Here is a 22476-nt window from a genome sequence, read left to right on the forward strand (position 1 = left end):
GTTGCCCTTAGACACTTTGTTGGCCTCGGCCACACGTTCAGCCACTGAAAACGCCCGCGACGCGGTCGCACACGCCGACCACGCGCACCAGCTCGCCCGAACCCGTCTCAAGGCCTCACAGGAGCATCAGAGAAGCCTCTATGATAGCCACCATCGCGACGTGCACTTTACTCCGGTTTCTCTGGTGCTTCTCTGGTCACCCATTCGACGTGTGGGTCTTTCCGAAAAGCTGCTGTCGTGATACACTGGCCCATACCGTGTGGTGCGATAAGGGACCGATGTCACGCATGAAGTCATCCCCGCCGACCTCTCAGCGCCATCGTCGGCTGCAAGTGACATCGTTCACGTGGCAAGACTAAAGCCATACCACACACCTTTCGCCGCGGATGTGTAGATTCAGCACCGGGACGGTGCTTCTACTGCCGGGGGTGATGCTACGGAACAGCCGCCACAGTGTGGCTGCACTAAGGAGGAAGAAGACGACGTGGGCCGGCTTGAGATAGCGTCGCCATTTTGGCCTTCCGTTAGCTTCCCTGTAAATAAATTGTATATAGCATTGGGCTTCAGCTACACGTAACAATATGTTATTTGTGAGGCGACGGTGTTCGTCGTTTTCTTCAATATTTGGGTTCTTTGCCCCTCTTTTCGCCAGCACATTGCCTGTGTTCACCCGTAGTGAAAAGGCTTGCTATTCCTACGTCATCATCATCATCATCGGAAGCGCGGTGAGATGATCCCGGCTGCGTACACGCCAGCTATACGACGCCTTTCGCCGATGGCAGTGCGGTCTTTCTCTGCACAGCTTCAGTGTTGGTCTCCTTCGACGTGACCACGCATCGTGAGATGGGGTCACCCCAAATTTTTCGCCAGAAATACTCCAGGCGTCTTTGCTATTTCAAATTGTTTGGAACGTACAAAATATCTGTATTTGATTTATTATTTCAAGGGTGTTTTTCTCAACTATTTGTATTTTCTTCTAATACTTAGCAATTCGAATACCTGTGCTTAGGGCAGTTAAGGCGGGCAACATTGATTTATTTTACACCTCACATTGACATAGAGTGATAATGTGCTAATAGGACTATTGCAAAACTCAGATTTGAAGTAGAGATATATACGGATCTTTTGAGTACAAGACGTTACATTGATCAGTTTTTTTCATACTGCGGTATATTCTTCTGCTGTAGATGAGCATAGTTCTAAAATATTTTTGGAATTTTATTGTGTTTATAGTTAGAGTATGAATATTTATTACCTAAATCCAAAACCTTTCCATTAAGTGAATAAAATTATCGTGCTATGCACAAACGCAATTTCATTCATCAACAATTGCGATATAAAATGAACTAATACTACACTAATACGGTCTTTTCCTTTTTTGGCTTAACAGCCCATGCGTCGAAAAACCCGACTCCTTGCAGCAACTGTATTAACATCACGAATTACAAATCGCTACGTTGTACTATGAGCACTCAGTAAAGTTGATGTTCGTCACTGTGATTGTTTCTAGGTGACTGATTGGTGCCCTACTTGGAATATTCGACACTAACATAAATAACTTAAGGGCAACTAAAAGCCGCTTCCAGTTCTCAAGTGGATTTTAATCGCCTTCGAAGAGAATAGGAAACGGAAATGTGATGGAATACGAAGCATATACCTATCTCAAAGGACACGTCGCAAATATCGCATCAAGACGGGTTAGTACGCGACACGGCGGAAAGATTAAATATATTACGTTCACCACACTGAAACGCTAATCGAAAAACAGCGAGACAATGAAAGCATGTGGGGGTCTTGGTGTCGTTACACAACTTGACGATGTCTGCTCTTGACTAAGCATATGTTTTTCTTTAGAGAGATTGCATTTTACCTCTATAGAATTTGAGCAAAATGTGACGGTTTGACTGGCCAGTCAACTCAACTCCGCGATACTACACAAGAATCGGTGAAGGAGTTCACGAACCAAATCAGGTTATTATTCAAAAGACTAGCGCAAGATATCAGGGACACAGACAGGGAAGACGACAGGACGAGCGCTAATTTCGTTGGTGCATGCGCACACAGGGTTAAAACAGTACAAGCACATTTTAATCAAAACCTGGCACACTGTTCTGTAAGTACATTTTTTTTTTCTTTTTTGGACAAGGCAAGTGAAGCCGCGCTGACACAGTTATCACCTTGTGCCTTGATCACCAAATCGGGTCGCATCTTTTTACACCAGAAATCTTTACTTTCGCGTGAAGTCAACTGAAAGTGAAACATTGAATTCGCACTGTAGGTACGCAATATTTTTTTCCTCAATATTTATTCTCTTGTGTATTTGTATAAACGAATTTTCCACTGTTCTAACGGCATCGCTAGGCGCCGCAGCATCGCCCAGAAAGGACGACCTTTAGAGCAAGGCTAGCTTACCGCATCGCGACTCGTCATGCCGAAGTCTGTGCACTCGGCGTAAGCGCTGCTATTCAAGTTGCGGGCATCCTGTTTGAGGGCGTAGATAAGGGCCCCCATCTCGAACGACAGGCCCACCCATACTCTTCTGTTGATGTACCCCGTCGCGTTGGCGCGCACGAGATGCCAATGGCTCTTCTGCACGAGAATGCGCACAAGGTCTGAAGGACAGAGATGGGCCACAAATGTCCATAATTGGCGTTACTGAAGTGAAAGAATGCTTCAAACATAAAAAAAAGAATCGTAATGAAAACCGATACAGTCGGACCTCGTTACAGTAACGCGCGATGTAGTAAACATGCCTTTACAATAAACAGCATCGCCGGTAGTACCTTACTGTCGAACGCGGACGGCCAAAAATACGATACCACAATAAACGAAAACCCCAGAATATTAGCCAAAATAAACGGTGGCCCCGCCTGCAACGACAGAAAGTTGAGCTAGTTGGTAAGGATTCATTATGCAAAAAAAAGAGGTGAGGCCTGTAGACAGCACACAAGAGTAGAGAAGTGGACAACACGAACCCCGCCTGAGCGGCGCTTTTTGTCGTAAGAACATTCAGTCTCGGAGCAATCCCTATTCTAATATCTCAGCTATGCTTGTGAGAGGACTATTCACTATTGCCGAACCACCCGCCGAACTATCACGTATTCGCAAATCTCCGCGTCACCATTATCGCAACCTGTGGTTTGTGGTAAGCTCTGATCCAATTTCAGCAACAATGTTACTCACACAGCAAATCAATCGATGATCCTAGCGTTTTGCAGCCGGCTGATGACCCACTTAGCTTTGTGAGAGACGACTAGCTGTATACTCACGTACAACATTTTGTGGCTACGAAAGGAAAACTACGGAGGCAAAGCGCGCACGAGCTTTCAGTCGTCAACATCTTTTTATTATTGAAATATCCTGCAAATCTGGTAGACCGTAAGAATGGATGATGGACTGGTATTGGTTAATGACAGCAAGGGCAACTACAGCCGACGAGGGCCTACACAATTAATAGCTCAGCGTGTATTGGTGAAACAAAGATTGAAAACATATTTAAAAATAGATATCGGTCACGTAACGCCCCGCATAAACGTATGAGACGATCAATGAGAAACTGTGTTTAGAAAAAAATATTACCTAAGTAAAGAGATCATGTACACTCATTTGTGTTTAGCTACTTCAGCGTTGGGGCTTCAAAAGCATATACAGGAAGAATTTTCAGGAAGCCCTAGCTTTTTCGATGCTCCGGATATGCGTCTAGGGTCGGCGATAAAATAGGCATTTCATTTTGTTGTTCAGTCCTTTTATCTATTGGAGTAAAAACTTTCGTAGCGACGCGAATTTCTCGCCAACAGATCTCTTCTGGGCTACAGAGGAAAAATGATGTGGGTCCATCACACTCTAAGATTAATTTGCTGTTAATAATTTCGCAGGTAGCCGGGCTGTCTACTATCACCCAAGGTTCTCCAAAGTGTGATAAAATGCGCAACATATCCGCGTAGGGCGAGCGATGCCTGCTAGCTGTGTTTGTGTGTCGACAAAGCACAGCGACGGTACGGCGGCGAAGACATGACGGCTGACTTATTTTGCGCCAGCGAAGAAACGTTAGAATTTGTTCCACATTATGTGGCAAATTCTTTTTATAGCGAAGCTGTTCACTTGGCGGATCTCTATGAATGAGCTGTGTGCGTGGTCTCGTAGGGGAGGAGGGGGGGGGGGCATCTGCGCTGGATGACGTGCGTAAAGTTGACAAAAAAGATAACGAACGATAGTACGGCGGATAAGAATCGAAGGGCACGTGATTTCACCGCGCATAGCACCTGCGCAGTGGAGGAGTAAACGCGCGCTGGCCGCTGTTGCCGCTGGCCGCTGCTGTCGAAAAATCGTAGCGGTGTTCATGGGAAGGTTAAATGCCGGTTAGAGGCATTCTCAACGTAGCTGAGTTGGCAGAGCCATGTCGTAAACCTACCAAAAGGGCTGGGCTACGTTAGAGTGCCACGCGAACATTGATATTCTAGGCAAATAAATAAATTATCTCCGGCAGGACGGAGTAGCCAGTGCCAGAGCAATTCCTGGGGAGCCATCCTCTATTCCTTTCGCAACATGGCATTCTCCAGATGTACCAAAAAAAAAAGTGACGTCTTGTTCATCAGAACCAAGAGGCATAATAATGCCCCTCTATTGCGTGCACATAACTTTGACGTGCTCAGCTTGTGCGGTTTTGTGACGTCACCGGACAGAGGGCGAAGTGCTCGCAGCCAGGAAACATTTGACCAATAACAGTGGGCTACGCGAAGAACGTGTTGAATAGAAAATAGTATTTTTTTCTTTTGTTTGGTCCGATCAGGCATAATTGGTATGTTCCCATCGTATTAAATTTAGTTTTGGCGAGTCTCGTGGCTTGGTGTCACAGACAGGCGAAGTGGGTTAGCCCAAAATGCGCTGAACCAATAGCGCAGGGCTAATTGCATAAATGGAATACAAAGTCTGTAGAATAGCTCTACGTTAGAACGCCCATGCCTTCTATCCTGTAATGGCTATTATGTCGGCAAAGAACTGCTTTTCATACATGAACTTGTGCACAAACGTGTTCTTACATGGAGTTTCTGTGAGCTGCTGCCAGAGCAAAGGAACTTTTATAGCTTTAATATCATGCTCAGAATCATCTATTTGGCCCACCCACGTGACCTTCACAATGTTCAGCCGTCTTTTCTATCTGCCATTCCAGCTACCAAATACATTGAGATCATTTACAATGGTTTGCTATGTTGGCACTATATTTTAGAAGTACTGCCAGCCCTGTTACTAGTCCTTAAGAAGGAGCGGGCATTTCGAGCAGAAAAGAAATATCAAACAAGATAGCAGACACTGAAAAATACACTGCATAATAAATAGCACAATAAAAATGTGCTATCATCATATCATTATCATGATCATTATCATCATCATAATTTCATCATCAGATTTGACGGGCAGAGGCAGAAGATGAAAGCTATGGTTTATTCATAAGCGCAGAAAGAAATGATGAGGAAGGTATACAATCAGTGCATTTTACCGGTGCTGTCATATGGGGCAGAGACTTGGAGACTGACAAAGAAGCTTGAGAACAAGTTAAGGGCCGCGCAAAGAGTGATGGAACGAAGAATGCTAGATATAACTTTAAAACGGATAGACAATGGTTTGGATCACAGAGCAAAGGGGTATAGAGGATATTCTAATAAACATTAAGAGAGAAATGGCGCTGGGCAGATCATGTAATGCGCAGGTAACATAACCGTTGGACCATTAGGGTTACAGAATAATTACCAAGAGAAGGGAAGCGCAGTAGAGGACGGCCGAAGTCATCGCGTCACATCGGAGTTTGGCAAATATGAACTGCTGCTTTAAGCTTTGCTGCTACAAGCCATGACCGAGATACGCTGCATCCTCGTCCAGTCACGTCAGAAAACGCCATATACAACAATCAAAGAGGCTCTTCGCCTTGTCGTCCCGCCGGCGCATCGACGTATTCAGCAGCTCTTGAACAACAAAAAGCTCGGTGAACGACGTCCCATTCAGTTTCTATGACACCTGCAACACGTCATTAGTGACCAACTAGACTCCTTGGACAGCGCCGTATTAAGTGATTTCTTTCTACAACGTCTTCCTACAACGTAGGTATGGCTCTCGTCACAGCTAAGCATAAGCCTTTGTCGGAACTCGACCAACTGGCCGACGAGATAATGAACGTCGCTGCAGCAGTCATAAAGGCTGTCCGTAGCTCTGCACTTCCTGAAGTGGATTCCCTTCGGGAAACAGTAAAAGAGCTCACATCGCAAGCCGTCGCCTTGCGTCAGGGATTGCGCAACACTCGCAACTTCAACGACCAACCCAGTCCCACTCATTAGCATCTCACACCGCGTTCCATGCAACGGCCGTTTCAACAACTTAGCGCAGGTTTTCATCACAGGGCCTGTGCCATTACCATAGACGTTATCGCGCTGTGGCTCGTTGATGCGTGTCATTGTGTTCATGGCATGTGGGGTAGGGCTTAAGAGATGAGGAGCAGGAGTTGGGAATGATGAAGCCCATTAAGTGAAGGGACATACAAATAAAACCCCTTTGCTCTTAACTGGGCTTGGTGTCTGTCTGTCTGTCTGTCTGTCTGTCTGTCTGTCTGTCTGTCTGTCTGTCTGTCTGTCTGTCTGTCTGTCTCTCTGTCTGTCTGTCTGTCTGTCTGTCTGTCTGTCTGTCTGTCTGTCTGTCTGTCCGTCTGTCCGTCTGTCCGTCTGTCCGTCTGTCCGTCTGTCCGTCTGTCTGTCTGTCTGTCTGTCTGTCTGTCTGTCTGTCTGTCTGTCTGTCTGTCTGTCTGTCTGTCTGTCTGTCTGTCTGTCTGTCCCATCCCTCCGTCCCTGTGAGCAATTCAGGAACCCAAGCAACGATACATAAATTCAATGCATGAAAAATAGCACATCCACTTGTGGTACAAATAGTAAAGGCGACGGATACTTACCAGGCTTGGAAACTTTGGCATTGGAGAGATCAAGACAGTTGGCGGGACGGCAGAGCAGCTGCCTGGGCCCTCGATTGATCCGACCGATGAGATAGCAATGACTGTGTCGACCTTGAATGAACTGCAGCAGCAAATGACACACGCAAATGGCTGCATCTTCCTAGGAGATCGCTGCGCACGTTATCAAAGGGGCCATAATAGTACTCAAAGCGGTTGTACAGAGACCACACCTATACGCACATTGGCTCGTTCGTTGTGAGACATTACTTGCCTAATATTTCTTAAACGATAGGCTTAGGGTAATCCTGAATCATTTCGTTTACCTAAGTTCAGCCAAAGAGCACCCAGAAGCTGGTACACAAGCGTTTCTGCATTTAGTTCTAGTAGGAGTAAGGTCGTACAGCTAATGGAACACGTAGTTCTTTCAGCAGAACGCCGTAGTTGATGTGCACCCGATACAGTTATCTCTGTTGTCGCGTCCTTCCACAAGACACTCACCTACACAAGACTCACCAATAAAAACTTGCTCTCAACGCCCAGACGCCAACTCGGACTAAATCGAGGTAAGTTGGTATTCAGACATGCTATTAAACTCATATGCTGACCTACCTCAGCTGTTTCACTTATCTTGCGAGCTATGACGAGAGAGTAATAGCGTCAGAACGGGACACGGAGGGTGGAGGCGTGACGCGCAAGCGCAAGCTTTCTCCATGTGTTTATTTGCAACAGGACAGAAAATGTACGTATGCGCATTACTACACAAAAAGTGCTCACGACACAATACCATGGCTTCAAAATCCAATACTGTCTAATATTGACCCGAATGAACGCAACATCATCTTCCAATAACCCGACAGATGTTGAGTAGAAGCATCCTGTTCCTGGTCTCTCCAGTATGTCAGCGTCAGCTATCTCCCTAACTTGTTGGGCTTTGCTTTGGCAATCACTGGAAACTGTTACTGTTACATCCACACAAGCTGCAATGAGCAGCAAAAGACCGTCCCTCCATTCTACCTGATTTTCGCATTTGTGTTTTTTGCATTTAATGTACCCCATCCCTATTGTAACGCCCTAGCAGCCCTGCAGGTATTCGAATGAATGAATGAATGAATGAATGAATGAATGAACCATGCTCCTTTTTACAACGTCCGAATAGGAAGAATAGAGCGGCAGGAAATGTTTGTTAGGACGGGATTCATAACACCAACAAGTGTGATCACTACTTAAATCAAACATGGTGTTGTGAAGGAATATAATCTTCTCGAAACTGGAAATTCATATTTGAGTTCTAAAGGATCACAGCACTCGCATACATCGACTAGAATGTTGACACCAGACAAGCAAAGCGAGTTAGGGTCACAGTTATGAAATTTTGACAGGTTGTTCACGGATCTACAAACTCTTAAAATATTTGTACGTTCGTGTCTGTTATAAAGAACAGTCCAATTTGGCTGGGGAAATGTCAAACAGAACCGCGAATATCAGAGAGCCAATATAGATTTCCTGCTATAGAAAATGCGGTTTGTCATTCAGTTCAAGGCGACTGGTAAGCTGAACGCCAGCTTGATTTTGGGACACTAAATAAGTAAACTTGAAAACAGATGATTCCACGCATGCTAGCAGGCTATCAGGGGGAACGAACAGTAAATATTCTTCATATCGACATTTAGGTTGAAGTTAGACTCAGTTTTGATAAAGTACGGAGCCTGGCTACGTTTTTACCTTGAAAATGATTGCTGTGCTCCGTGAAGTTGAACGTTTCGTTAAAGAATTGAGATAACGCTGTCTTCCATGCTGCTTTCTCCAATGCTATAACACTCAAGCGACACTCAGCCTTAGGGGTCTTCGCGTTGAAGAAAACGTATACCTTGTTTTTTGTTAGATTCTATGGCGGAAATCCTACATTAGGCTAAGGCAATGTTTCGTTTCTTCTAACTTTAGGTAGGAAAGGAACCCTTCAAGATTTCGAAGAAATTCGGAAACAATAGTCGTGTTAGACCAGTCCTGAAACGCAGCACAGGTAAGCACACAGAAGGTGCCTTTTGAGCACAAGATCGTAGATGTCATTTCAGGACGCGGTGGCTCCGTACCGATAAGTCAGGAAATGTACCACCCCGTGGGCGAAGTGTAAGATAGGGCCGTATAACGTAAAACTATTCGAATATGTTTTTATTCCAATCTCCTGACGTCAAATTTGCGTAAGCGCCGACGCAAGCATCGAGCGGTCACGCGCAGGGTTGTCTGAACAAACCAATCAAATGCTCCCCTACTTCATAGGAGGTCACTTTTGTTTGCTTGAAAAACGAATAACATTGTCTGCGCTGACTTATATAATTCGCTCACAAGAGAGTGATTCGATGGGGCGGACCCGCTGCACTGAGTATTGATAACCGGATGAAGAGGGTGGTGCCAGCGTCTGTGATTGGTCCGCTTTCTCTAACGTAGCTTGCGCTGGCTCGTCGACAATCGCGGCGGCATGCAACTCAAGCTTAAGAATGACGCTAAAACGGATCCTCAGCAAAGAAGAGTTGGCAGAACGAGGTCGTAAACGTGCCGAAAGTTCTCGAAAACGTTGCACGGCCACGCAAAAAGTTTTGTTTCACGCAAGTAAACCCCTGCTCTCCGGCAGGGGCGAGTAGCCAGTGCCGGAGCGATCGGCGGCAGCCATCTTTTGTTCCTTTCAGAACGGGGCAGCGTGCGGCTATTGAGAAGAAAATTCAGTTTTGTTCGGCATATTAATGCATCTTTAACGCGTACGCGTCACGTTTACGCGGTAAGTTTTTGCGGTTTTGTGAGGTCGTGTGAGAGGAAGGTGAAGTGGGTGCAGCCCGAAAACTTTTGACCAATAGCCGAGGGCTAATGGCAAAAAGGCGTCAAATTAGAAATAACAATTTTTGTTTGGTCAAGTTATGCATATTCACTGTGTACACGTCATATCAGATGGGGAGCTATCGCGGTTTTCATGACCTCGCGTGACAGACAGGTGAAGTGGGGGTGGTCCAAAAACGTTTTTGACCAATCAAGGTGGGCTGATTGCAGAATTGGAATATGAAAGTTGGGAATAGTTTTACGTTATAGCGCCCATAATCTAGCGGTCTAAATTATTCCAAACCCGCCTTGTCCTCCTCTATTCAATAAACATATGTCATTTTGTGGCTACATGGAGACTAACAAAGAAGCTCCAGAACAATCTAAAGACCGCGCAGAGATCGATGTAACGAAAACGTGTTAGGCGTAATGTTAAGACACAATAGGAGAGTGGTATGTATCAGAGACCAAAACCGAGGTAGCCGACATTCTGGTTGAGATTACGAGAAAACAAAATGGAGCTGGGCAAGCCCTGCAATGCGTAGGGTAGATAACCGCTGGACCATAAGAGTTTCCGAATGGCTGCCAAGCAAAGGGAAGCGCAGTCTAGCACGGTAGAAAATTAGGTGAGTTGATGAAATTAGGAAATTTGCAGGCGCTATTTGGAACTAGCTAGCGCAAGATAGGGGTAACTAGATATCGTTCGTCCTGCTGTGGACATAAATAGGAGATAATCATGATGATGAAATTCCGTGCGTGTTGCTCATGGACGTCAAACACTATTAATGTGAAAGCATCGGCTAGTTCGTTGTTCATATCGTTGTACAAGGCGAATGAGAACAGGGGCGGTTCGGCGCAGGAGAATCAGTGGCGGCATTATCGGAGCGTGTGGCATAGGGACGAGACGGGCCACCTGGAGGGCAAGAGTAGGCAGTCTAAGTAGACTGGGTCGGGGAACTCCAGCGACTGCGACAGCGCCGAGAGATGTACCCGATTCGATGGCCGTGAAAACAAATGGCCTTGTTGACAGTGCGCCATTCAGATGGTTTGCGGAAACGTGGTGGTTAATAAGATGCGGGACGCTGCGGAATCGAGGAAGCCGGGTGGGTATCAGGGCGATGGGCCGAGCAGGTGGTGTGAAGACTCATGTTTGTGAACTCCAGGCGGACAACTGCCTGGAAAAGGGAAACATTGACTGCAGGTTGGTTGGAGCGGCTGGAGTCGAATGCAGCCGGATAGGCAGCCTCGAACTCACGCCGGACGATCCTGGTAACATCGCCAGTGTTGTTGGGACAAGGAGCGTCGGCACAGGAAGATTTCGCTGGGGTGTTGGACACACGCGCAAACTGCTGGTCGATACGTCAGCTTTTAGCGAGTTGCAGGTGGCGGCACTCTTTTATAACTGCATCCACCGTCGCCACGTTGTTGAAAACGAGAAAGTTGAAGGCGTCATCGTCAATGCCTTTGAGGATGTGGGAAGCCTTGCCTGACTCAGTCATATATACGTGCGTTAACTTTGCGGCACAGAGTTAAGACGCCCTCAATGTACGTGACGTAGGGCTCTGTTGACGTCTGCACACAGCCGGAAAGCGCCTTCTGCGCAGCAAGTTGGTGACCGTAGGGGTTGCCGGACAAGTCTCGGACGTTTTGCTTAAGCGAATCCCAACTGGTGAGCTCATCTTTGTGCGTTCGAAACCAAACTCGTAGTGTGCCACCGAGGTAAAAGACTATGTTGCCGAGCATGATAGTACAGTCACACCGGTTATTGCGGCTGACGTGTTCGTACAGTCTGATCCAGTCCTCGACGTCTTCCCCATCTTTTCCCGAGAATACGCCAGGATCACGGGGAGCGGGGAGAGGGATGTAGGTCGTCGAAGTGGCAGCAGGTATCGGAGCCGGCGGAGTCGAGTTGTCGCCGCCGGGAGCCATGAAGGAAGGCTCGACGTACCGTCCACAGGGAACGTGCACCTCCACCAGATATGTTACGTAGAAAGACGCAAACGAAAAGCTATATACAAATATAATTACAAAGAAATGCGCCGCACTTGGCCAAGAGGCAACAGCCCGCGCTAGCCTCTAATCGTCGTCGTTGTCTTCAGACTGCTCGCCTCTTCGTCATCGCAAATACTGTTCCGTCGCAGTATTCAAGGCGGCAACAGCAATAAAGACACAGGCACCGATGACGGCACAAGGAAAAAAACGACGCGTTGTGCTGACTAACACTCAATTTATTCCTGCAATAGGCGAGCCTTTAAATACGCAAGACCGCGTCGTCAAAGCATAAATATTGTGGCATAACCGATCTGACGATGACTTTCGGTGCTATGTGGGAGCATTAAATCAATAGACAGCTTTATTTTGGCGTGCGAAGCACATGCGTACGTAATACACAATAACTTATGTACATTTTTAGTTTAAGGTGCCGTTTCGTTCTACTAGACATCTCATACACCGGGTGTCATCGCTGTATGGGTGGATGGACGTTATGAGCGTCTCCCTTGAACAGGACGGAGGGTTGCGTTACCAAGCTCTTGCTATTATACTGGCTACCTAGGTTAAAAAAAGAAAAAAAAAGATAAAGAAGGAAATGCGTGATGAGATGCCATAACCAAATTTTCTGACCCCTTATTGTGAACTTTGCTTTTGGACGTCCTCGTTTTTTGTAGTTTCCCTACTTTTCTTCCACCAATCTTCCAATTGCCTCTTACTAATCTCTATTACGGACATGTTTAGGTTTCCCCTGCTCTCGCAGAACCCAAGGGCTGCAAGGAGTCCAGTGTAACCCAAATCGACCGCTGGGCAGATATCTTCACATTATAACACAACATGCTCCGTCGTTTGCCTAGCTTTACGGCAGCAAGCACATGCTTCTTCTTCCTTCTTATATCTCGCTTTATAGGTGCGTGTTCTAAGGCATCCTGATCTCGCATAGATCTCGCATATTGCCTAATATCCTACCTAAGTTAAACAATAAAAAACAAAAAAAAAGGCTATGAACCACAACATCCAAATTTTCTGATCCCCTATTTCGTGCTGTGATTTTTATGCCTCCGTTTTTTATCGTTTCTCTACTTTTCTTCCACCAGTCCTCCAGTCACGTCTTACTAATGCCTTTTGCCGACAGGTTTACTTTTCTACTGCTCTCGCTGAACCCAAGGGCTTCAAGGAGTCCAGTGGTGTCTAAATCGACAGCTAGGTTGACGTCTTCACATTCTAATAAAACATGCTCCATAGTCTCCCTAGCTTTACCGCAGCAAGTACATGCTTCTTCTTCCGTCTTATCTCGCTTTATAGGTGCGTGTTCTAAGGCATCCTAATCTCGCTTCGAAAAGTAATGAGCTTCCCTTTGAGTTATCATAAATTGTGTATTTCCCGATTTCTTTTTTTCCTCTTAAGTAGTTACTCATAGCAGGTTTCTTTTCCGTTGCCGCCAAACGTGAGAATATTTCAGCCTCTCTGACTTTCCGCTTGACCTTCTTTGTTGCTGTGTTGCCCACCCTACAGGCCGCATACTTGCTGGTAAGCCTCCTAGTTCTTTTCCTCCACTGTGTATCAATGTTTTTCCTGTACAGGTACCTGAACACTCTCCCAGCCCATTCACTTTCTTCCATATTCCTCAGCCGTTCTTCATACTCCATTTTACTGCGAGCTTCCCTCACTTCAAAATCAGTGCAGCCCATATCAACCTGCACAGCTTCATATGTTGTCTTCCCGTGAGCGCCCAATGCGAGGCGATCCACTGATCTTTGGTTCCCATCGAGTCCTGATTGTACCCTTGATTTAAAGCAAACAACCGCATTTCCAAAAGTAAGTCCTGGAACCATTACACCTGTCCACATACCTCGGAGGACCTCGTACATATGGTATCCCCATAGCACTCTTTGCTTCATTATGGCTGCATTTCTCTTCCCCTTCCGTGTTATTGCTTTTTCCTGTGTTTCCATATATCTATTCCCTTCGTTTATCCATATACCAAGGTATTTATATTCTGTTACCCGAGGTATTTCCTGGCCCTGTATTTGCACTGTCTGTTCACTGTTTTCATTGAATACCATAACACCAGATATTCTAACACTAAATTTCAAACATAATTGTTGCCTTCCTGCCCACAGATATTAGCTAGACGCTGCAAATCACTTTGCTTGTTAGCTAGCAACACAATGCCGTCCGCATAAAATAATATTGGGAGCTGCTGCTCTATTACTGTACCCGCCTGTTTGCACGAGAGATTAAACTCGATATTACTTCCTTCTAGCACCCTCTCCATCCTCACCATGTACATCATAAACAGCAGCGGGGATAAAGGGCCCCACAGCCTCAGTCCCTTGTTGATATGAACTTTCTCCTTGCTCCTCATCCCTTCCCATTCACCGCAAACGGTATTTTCTAAGTAAATCTCTGTCAAAAGCTGTAAGTCACCTAAGCCTTCCCCTTCCAGAATATGCCACAAGATGTTGCGGTCTACGTTGTCATAGGCTCCTGTTGTCCTAAAAGGCTGCATATAACCCTCTGCTTTCTACTTTTGATATTTCAATACACTGAGTAACAACAAATAAGTTATCATCTAAACGTCTACCTATTCTGAAGCCATTCTGATGTTCTCCCAAATGCCATTATTCTCTGCCCATGTTTGAAGCTTTAGTTTGATTGCCTGCATTGCTACCCTGTATATTACCGATGTAATGCACTCCAAAAACAGTTGCACCCTTTGGGGTGTATGTTTGCCACACAACAATAATCTTCATCTGTCTTGTCCGCATTTCCTTTCTTTAACTCGTCGAGTCCGGTACTTTCCAGTAACGAACGACATGCGCGTTATCAGCATGACATAGCATTCCCGACAGGAAAGTAACGAGCGCAGCGTTTTCAAGAAAGGAAATGTGGGCAAGACAGATAGCGATTATTGTGTGGCAAATATACACTCCAAAGGGTGTAAACTTTTCTTGGAGTGTGGTCAACGGTCTATACGAGTGAATTCTATCTTTCTCCCCCTTACCTTTATAACTTACATTCATTCGACTTTGTCGCCAACTGTCTGGTATTCGTCTATTTAAACTTTTTTCCACTGCTTTCACCAGAGCTTCCTTACTTATTGGTCCTAGTCCATTAATCAGCCTAACGGGAACCTTGTCTAGTCCAGTGGCTGTGCGCTTAGGAATTTTCTCTTCTGCTTTCTTCCTGTTGAAATTTGTCAGCACCAGCTTCTTTTCCACTCGGATCTCTTTCATGCTCTTTTTTTCTTCAAATACAACCCCGTCATTCACTTGGAAAGATTCGGCTGTTATTTTTCGGATGTCATTTATTGCCGCTTCTACTTCCAGTCTGTTTCGATTTTCGTCTAGGATATCTTGTTGTATTGGTATTTACTTCCTGCTTAATAGTGCCATGCGGTTCCAAAATATTCTTGGTGTTGCCTTCTTTTCCTCACGTATTTCTGAGAACCAACGTTCACTTTCACCTTTTAATTTTGCTTACACCAGTATTTGAACCATAGACTTTTTCTCCCGGCATATTTCCCATTTACTGGTTACTTCATCCTGTGGCAACTGCTCCTTCTTTGCCTGCCTATGCTCTCTAGATACTTTCTGTCGTTGGCGATCGCTTCTTGTATCTCCCTGTTCCACCAGCTTTTCGGTTTCTTTCTTCCTTTCCAACGAACATGTTGTTTTCTTTCCGTATTTCTGTCGTTAATACACTTAGAAGCTCACCATATTCCCACTCTTTACTTGGCCATTTGCCAAGTACTTCCTCGACTCTAGTGACTATATTTGCTAATTGTTCGGCGTTCAAATACGGGCTGGCCATTTTGCACTCCTTGCTCTCTTTCACAACTACAGATCCCAAATTGAAGATGATGCGTTTATGGTCCCTTCCTATGCTGCTATGCCCTTCCTCCTCAATGACCATTTCTCTCAACTTATCATGAATTCCTTCTGTCATCAGACAGTAATCAATGGTCGATTGCCGGTTTCCCCCGTCCCACGTTATCTGCCCTTCACACTTAGGCCCTGTGTTCACGATAACGAGGTTATGTTACTCACAAAGGTCTAGCATGGACATCCCGTTGTTGTCGGTATAGCCATCTAAATCCTGTATGTGGGCATTCATGTCACCCAACAGGGCAATTTCTGCACCATTCCCGAAAGCCTTAATATCAGCGCTTTTGCATTCCACTAACTCTTTATTCTTCTCTGTGCAATTATTTCCGGTCCAAAAATACGTAATCGTAATTGACCAGAAATACGTAGCCCCCATCATTTTATGTTTCTCAGCGCAACGAAGCGGCAGAAACTAAATTTCCCTAACTGCGTGGCCTCTGCGGTTGGCGTACCGCATGATCGCGGAAGCCATGATAACGGCCAGATGCATCCCAATCAAGCGGGGTGTTGGCTGTGTACCTTTATGGCTTGCTTGTGTGTGATGCAGCAAGCCGCGAGTTATGCCCGCAGCATGTCCTTACGGGCGTACGAAGGCATACATGAAATAAATGCGTTCCGTACTGCGCACGCGCACTTCTCTTCCTCTGTCTTGCAGCGTAGGGAGGCTTGTCCCATACGTTCAAATAAAACTGTTTAATATAGCCAAATAACGCATTGCCCCCTTCGAAACAAATTATCCATGAGGCACGTAAAAACCATGTGACAAAGTCATGGAACATTGTACAAAAAATTCACCGACGACTACGATACTGCCTAATGCGAAATTTGAGCGCAGCTCTGCATGTGTTTTCATTTCGCGCTATATCGAGGCAAACAGTCTGAGAAAGAGAGATGTAGCATCGTCAGCCACTGTCGAAAATCTGGTCTGCGGGTCAAGCTCGTCGGCTTTTATACATGGCTCGTCGAAGGTGCAAGTGTAATGCTGCTGCCACGTTGTTTCCAGAAAATACTAGACAATTCCTGTCGCGTGTGCAATGAGATTACAAAACAATTGCAAACCAGCACAGTCGAAAGTAGCGGGAGCTAGACTAATCCAAGGAAACCAAACAAGCAAGAGCCAGAGGTCGCGCGAGCAGGTGATAGTACGGGATGAGCGGTCCGGCTGAGATTAGATGCGAGTACGCATTGAGCGGTCCGTCGAGTCCCCATTGACACCAGTTTCCCGCGCGCATGTCATTGGAGGGGCTGCTCTCGCGGTTCACGTCTTTCATTACCCGCTCCGCATTAGCCCTTTCAACTTCCGCTCCTCCAGTTCGCTCGGCGGCGCTGACGCCGATCTCACCGCAGCAGCAGGCGCCTAAGAGCAGCACCCTAAAATATCAACGTACGTGGATACAAAGACCGACAAAGTAATTGAAGCAAAGCTGAAGCTTACACATCTTCGACCTGACGCTCTAAGAAGCATACTTCCAAAATGTCCAACCTATCTTTCCGCCCCGGCTGCAAAAAAACATGTCGAAAGGCCCCATTTCAAGAGGACACTTAGGGATGCAGCTTCGTAGCAAGATTCCACCAGCCTGTTTATCGAGAGGCATCGAGAGGAAGAGCAAAATACCAAATTGCTACCCTTCAGCCGCTCATATGCCGCCTCCCAGGAAATAAAGTTTCACAATTTCGTCAAGTTTTTCGCAGTATGACTGTATACTCTTTCTCAATCTCACGGTCGGTGGCGCGCATGCTATCAAAAATTACTTAAAATCACAGAGAATCTCTCTTTGAAGCTGTTTTTCAAGACGACGCGGTAGACAAAGTTGATGGCATAGACATCATTACGAAAAAATGAACGAAACTCGCTGCATGACGCGTCTTCTAGAAGCCGTTCGGGGATTTAATGCGAAGCCTGCTGTCAAGTACGCGGACAAGACGAGTTGCCTACTAAAGCTCGTGTTGTCATTTATCGACGACGCCACGAATCCAGAAATGCAAGAGATGGAGTTCGTGCTGTCAGTTTTCAGGACAATACGAATACTGAAATGCAACACGAGGAGCGGCCTGCTGTTTGTACCTTCTTAAAGGAACAAGTATTTCTCCTTTTGAGCAAAACAACCCGATACTCTTCAGATTTCTTGGTATTCCCGAACTGCTCAATTACCATCTCTCTTCACGCCCATAAGAACCTGAGGAGCAACACAGGTCTCACACTGTCACATGAGTCAACGATCAGGCGTGTCTGCACTTCACATGTTCTTTATCCAGCAGCTGAACAGCAGGATGCTTAATTCCTGCTGCATGCGAAGGAAATCCTGACTGCAGTGAAGGCTAATAGAAATCTGCTATTTTCATAATGGATGACATTTCTCTACAACCGTATTTCAATTACGAAAGTGGCTACATAGTCGGCGTTGCCAGTAACGCTTAGAATACAGCCAATCTATGACATGCATTTATGAAGCAAAGCTTCCTGTCTTCGAAAAAGAGGGGTTCGCAATTTGTCAGTTCGTAAAATCAATAGTGAACTTATTAACACTGTCCTGCGGACAAGGTTGGACGCTAGGCCGCGTTTCTAATAGTACATGGTGGTGTTTTACGCAGGGCGTAAAGGCTTTAAGAAAAATACAGAGGAGAAAGTGCGCTTACTTTCAACTTATGTGCAGTTAGAAGACAGCGTCCTTCCTCCTCTATATTTGTCCTAAAGCCATTGAAGTGTTGCGCAAAATACCGCCACGTCCTCCGGAGCATCATAAATGAGTTCGAAAATGTTGGTATTCGAGTCATTGCTGTAATCGCAGATAGCAACGCTGTGGATCGCATAATAATTTCTATCTTTGGAACATCATGAAAAGTCAGCAGCTTCTACCCTTACGCGAGAAGATCCCATGCGTCCTATTTCTTTGTTGACTCTGTTCACTGCAGAACCGCCGGAGAACTACATCACCGGCAAGACATCTGCCCGAAACCCCTTATGAACTTCTGCTACATATGCGACACGGAAAATCAACCGAAAGACCATGACTGCCAACTCAGTTGCAAAATCTGTCACGAGTCCCATGAGACAGCAGGGAAGGAGTGCCATCATAACTCAAACCAAATCCACCGCCGTACAAGATGAGACTGCAATGGGAAAACAAGATCCAAGAGCAGCAACGCAGATGGAACTCAAATTTAGACTCAGGCTTCCCGGCAGTATCCGTATCAAGCAGTACCTCACTACACAGTCCACGCAGATACAGAAGTCACTTATATATTAACCTATGCTTATATATTTCCACCCAGGAATACGTTATCCGACTTTGTAAACTTCATTACGCAAGCCAGAAGACTATCTAAAGGCCATAAACTCGTAATAATGGGGGATTTTACCAGTGCTGACACATGGGGCAGAGACTTGGAGACTGACAAAGAAGCTTGAGAACAAGGACCACGCAAAGAGCGACGGAACGAAGATTGCTAGGCATAACATTAAGAGACAGAAAGAGAGCGGTTTGGATAAGAGCGCAAAGGGGTATAGGTGATATTCTATTTGACATCAAGAGGAAAGAATGGAGCTGGCCAGGTCATGTAATGCGCCGGTTAGATAACCGTTGGACCATTAGCGTTACAGTATTAGTACCAAGAGAAGGAAAACGCAATCGAGGACGACAAAAGACTAGGTGGAGCGATTAAAGTAAGAACTTCGCGGGCGCTAGTTGTAATCGCTCGGCGCAGGACAGGGGTAATTGGATATCGCAGGGAGAGGCCTTCATCCTACATTGGACATAAAACAGGATGATGATGATTATGAATGGGGGATTTTAATGCACCCCACACAGCATGGGGTTACCTGCACAGGACCAAGAAAGGAGCGCCAGTGCGCGATTCGGCGCAACAGAATCACCTCACCCTCCGGAGTGATCCAAAACTAGGGATACAAATCCCGACCTCACTTTTACAATAGGAATATTCAAAGCTGAGTCGACCTGACTGGAGGAAAATATCGGGAGCGATCACCACATCCTCCCGCTTGAAATCCTGCACCATAAGAAGCCGAGAAGAACCCTAACGGCAGGACTGACGGACTGGAAGCCCTTCCGAGAACATGACCTAGAAGAAAACGTCGAAAATGTTGAAGACTGGCTCACCAAAGTGGTCAAGACGGCGGGTAAGCACACTAAAGTAATCTAATTCACAATAGACACGCGCGCCGTAGACTCTCACTTCCTACATCTTCGGGATGCCAGAAGAGGACTACTGAGGCGGTGGAAAAAGATGAAAGCTTACCGCAAACTGCAGAAATGGATCGCTCACATTACAAAGCAAGCAGAAGAAAACGGAGATCAACTCAGCAGTCAGAACTGGCAAAGTGGTGCGACCAACTTCAAGCCACATTTAGCACCGGCATATACGGCAAGCCCATCTAGCTACCACCAAAACCACGATTCAACAAAGGCATGACTTTCACAAAATCCTTCACTCCCATCCAGGAACTGAGAAAATTTTTTTTTTTTAGGAAATCAAACGTAATCTTGTCGGAGACAATGCCCTCAAGGTCAACGATCCCCGACCGTACAAATGCGAACCAAACCTCACCCACGTCAGCCCTTTCACGCTTCCTGAACTCCAGGCCACCCTTGCCAGATTGAACGGTAACACGTCGCCAGGAAATGACCAGGTGACCAACAAGATCCTACGAAACCTCCAAGACAAGGCACTAAATAAATGGACTACTCGATTACATGAATAAGTGCTGGAGAAAAGGTGAGCTCTCGGCAAAATCGAAGCACGCAGAAGTCATTCTGATCCCAAAATCCAACAAGCGACTACAAATCAGCAACCTCGGGCCCATCTCCCTTACTTCCTGCGCTGGAAAGCTTCTCGAACACAAGGTTCACGATCGCCTCACAACATACCTCGAAGACTGAGGACTCATGGCTGACACAATGTTTGGCTTCCGACAGCTCCTCTCATCACAAGATATACTCCTACAGCTAAAGGAAGACCTTTTGGACTACCTAGCATGCCACAAAAGGTTCTCTATTTTAGCAGCAGATGTAAAAGGAGCCTTCGATAAGTGAAGCATGAAGCAATCTTCCAGAATCTCTAAGAAACAATCTACGGAACCCGGACCTACCAATACGTACACGACTTTCTCAAAGATCGCACGGCTACGGTGGGTATCAGCAGCATCCGAAGCGACAAATTCGAAATGTCCAAAAAAGGAACTCCACAAGGATCACTCATTTCACCTTTTCCTTTCAATCTCGCCATGATTAAGCGCTCGCAACATCTCGATGCCATGGAAGGTTTAAGCCATGCAATACGCCGACGATACAACTTCATGGACAAAAGCGTGCAGAACCAGCCAACAGCGAACTACCCTCCAAGAGGCAATCGATCAGATATAATGCGGTCTCCAATGCGCCGCCAAAAAATCAGACCTACTCATACTCAAGGCAAGGACACGGGGAAACTACCAGCCTACGTCGTCCCTTATTCATACATCAGACTCAGTGGAATCGATATCCCTCAAGTTAGGTCCCTCCGCTTCCTTGGCCTCACAATACTTGAAGACGGTTCTGGCACACCTACACTTCCGAAGCTTCAGAAGACCCTAACACAAGTAACTCACCTAATTAGGCGTATAACCACCCAAAAAAGAGCAAGAAACAGTCCAACTGCTCCAAGCTCTCATTATAAGACAGATCACATATATGCCACCTTGCATATACTCCTCAAGAAAGCTGAAATTGAGAAACTCAACATCGTCATCTAAAAAGCAATCAAAAGTGCACTAACACTTCCCAGTATTACCTGAACTACGACACCCCTAAACCTTGGCCTCCATAACACCTGGGAAGAAATGAGTGACGCACACAGACCTGGAGCTCCTTACGCTGACTCGAATAGGCAGAGCCGTACTTGCAACATTATCAACTGGAGAGAAGACAATATGCGCTACCACATCCAAAATTACACAAGGAAGAAGCCGCCGCCTTCCGCAGACTACAAACGAATATGTATCTCCATGGAATTATCATGCACCGGATGCACCCCACCAAATTTTCATACTTAAGCCGATATTGTGATGTACCAGACACCCTTCAACACATGGTCTTGGTGTGCCCACACCACGAGAAAAAGTCAAGATGATGCCTCAGAACCGCTACAAGCCACCGAAGAAATGTGGGAGGCAAAGTTAGAGGCACAGCGCCTGGAACGTCAGCGAATTCTTGTGGACCGGGCCCATGCTTCGTCATTGACCAACCGTTTTCTGGACTATAAGAGTCGCCCACGTATGGTGAAGAAAGAACAATTTCTCGCTGTTTCTCACAATAAACGTTCATTCCTCCTTCTCACTCTGTTCACCGAATAAAAGGTATTCGGAACAACAAAAAAGCGTCTTTTTCGTTTAGCGAAGTCTACAAACAGTGTTGTTCGCTGGCTTGTATATCGTGATAGTCTGTGCTCCTATCGCATTGCTATCAAACAGGCAAAATATTTGTTTCTGAAGTGTACACTCCCTTCTCTTCTTTCCAGCAACCCTTCCAAGTTCTGGAAATTCATTAAACTTGCACAAAGCCGTGCCATTTCTCTTGTTGACTCTGCTGGGCACGTGATGCGCAATGAGGAATGTTGTACTGCCCTGATTGACGTCTTCGCGGGTGTGTTTACAAAGACAACTGCTGTTGTCACGCCGCAGCTGCATAATCGCGATTTCTTTCCCATGAATGCAATTGTAGTCAACTTTGAGGGAATAGCTATATTAATTGAGAAACTAAAGCTTTCGTCTTCATGTAGTGATGATGAAATTAATGCGAAGTTTCTGAATAACACGAACGTTTGCTCTTCAGATTTCCTGTCATACCTCTTCACACAGTT

The 22476-nt window shown here is 45.9% G+C and overlaps 1 protein-coding gene across 1 annotated transcript in view; it reads right to left on the reverse strand.

Annotated features, from left to right (window-relative positions):
- LOC129383063 (uncharacterized) overlaps positions 1-22476 on the reverse strand; it is a 93579-nt gene that overhangs the window by 33906 nt on the left and 37197 nt on the right. Inside the window, exons 3-4 of the mRNA XM_055067286.2 lie at positions 6935-7055; positions 2413-2589 (exon numbers count right to left, since the gene is read on the reverse strand). Of these exons, the coding sequence (XP_054923261.1) occupies positions 2413-2589; positions 6935-7055 (298 nt within the window). The remainder of the gene's footprint in view (positions 1-2412; positions 2590-6934; positions 7056-22476) is intronic.

This window comes from Dermacentor andersoni, chromosome 3 (genome assembly GCF_023375885.2).
Source record: "Dermacentor andersoni chromosome 3, qqDerAnde1_hic_scaffold, whole genome shotgun sequence".
NCBI classification, from domain to species: domain Eukaryota; kingdom Metazoa; phylum Arthropoda; class Arachnida; order Ixodida; family Ixodidae; genus Dermacentor; species Dermacentor andersoni.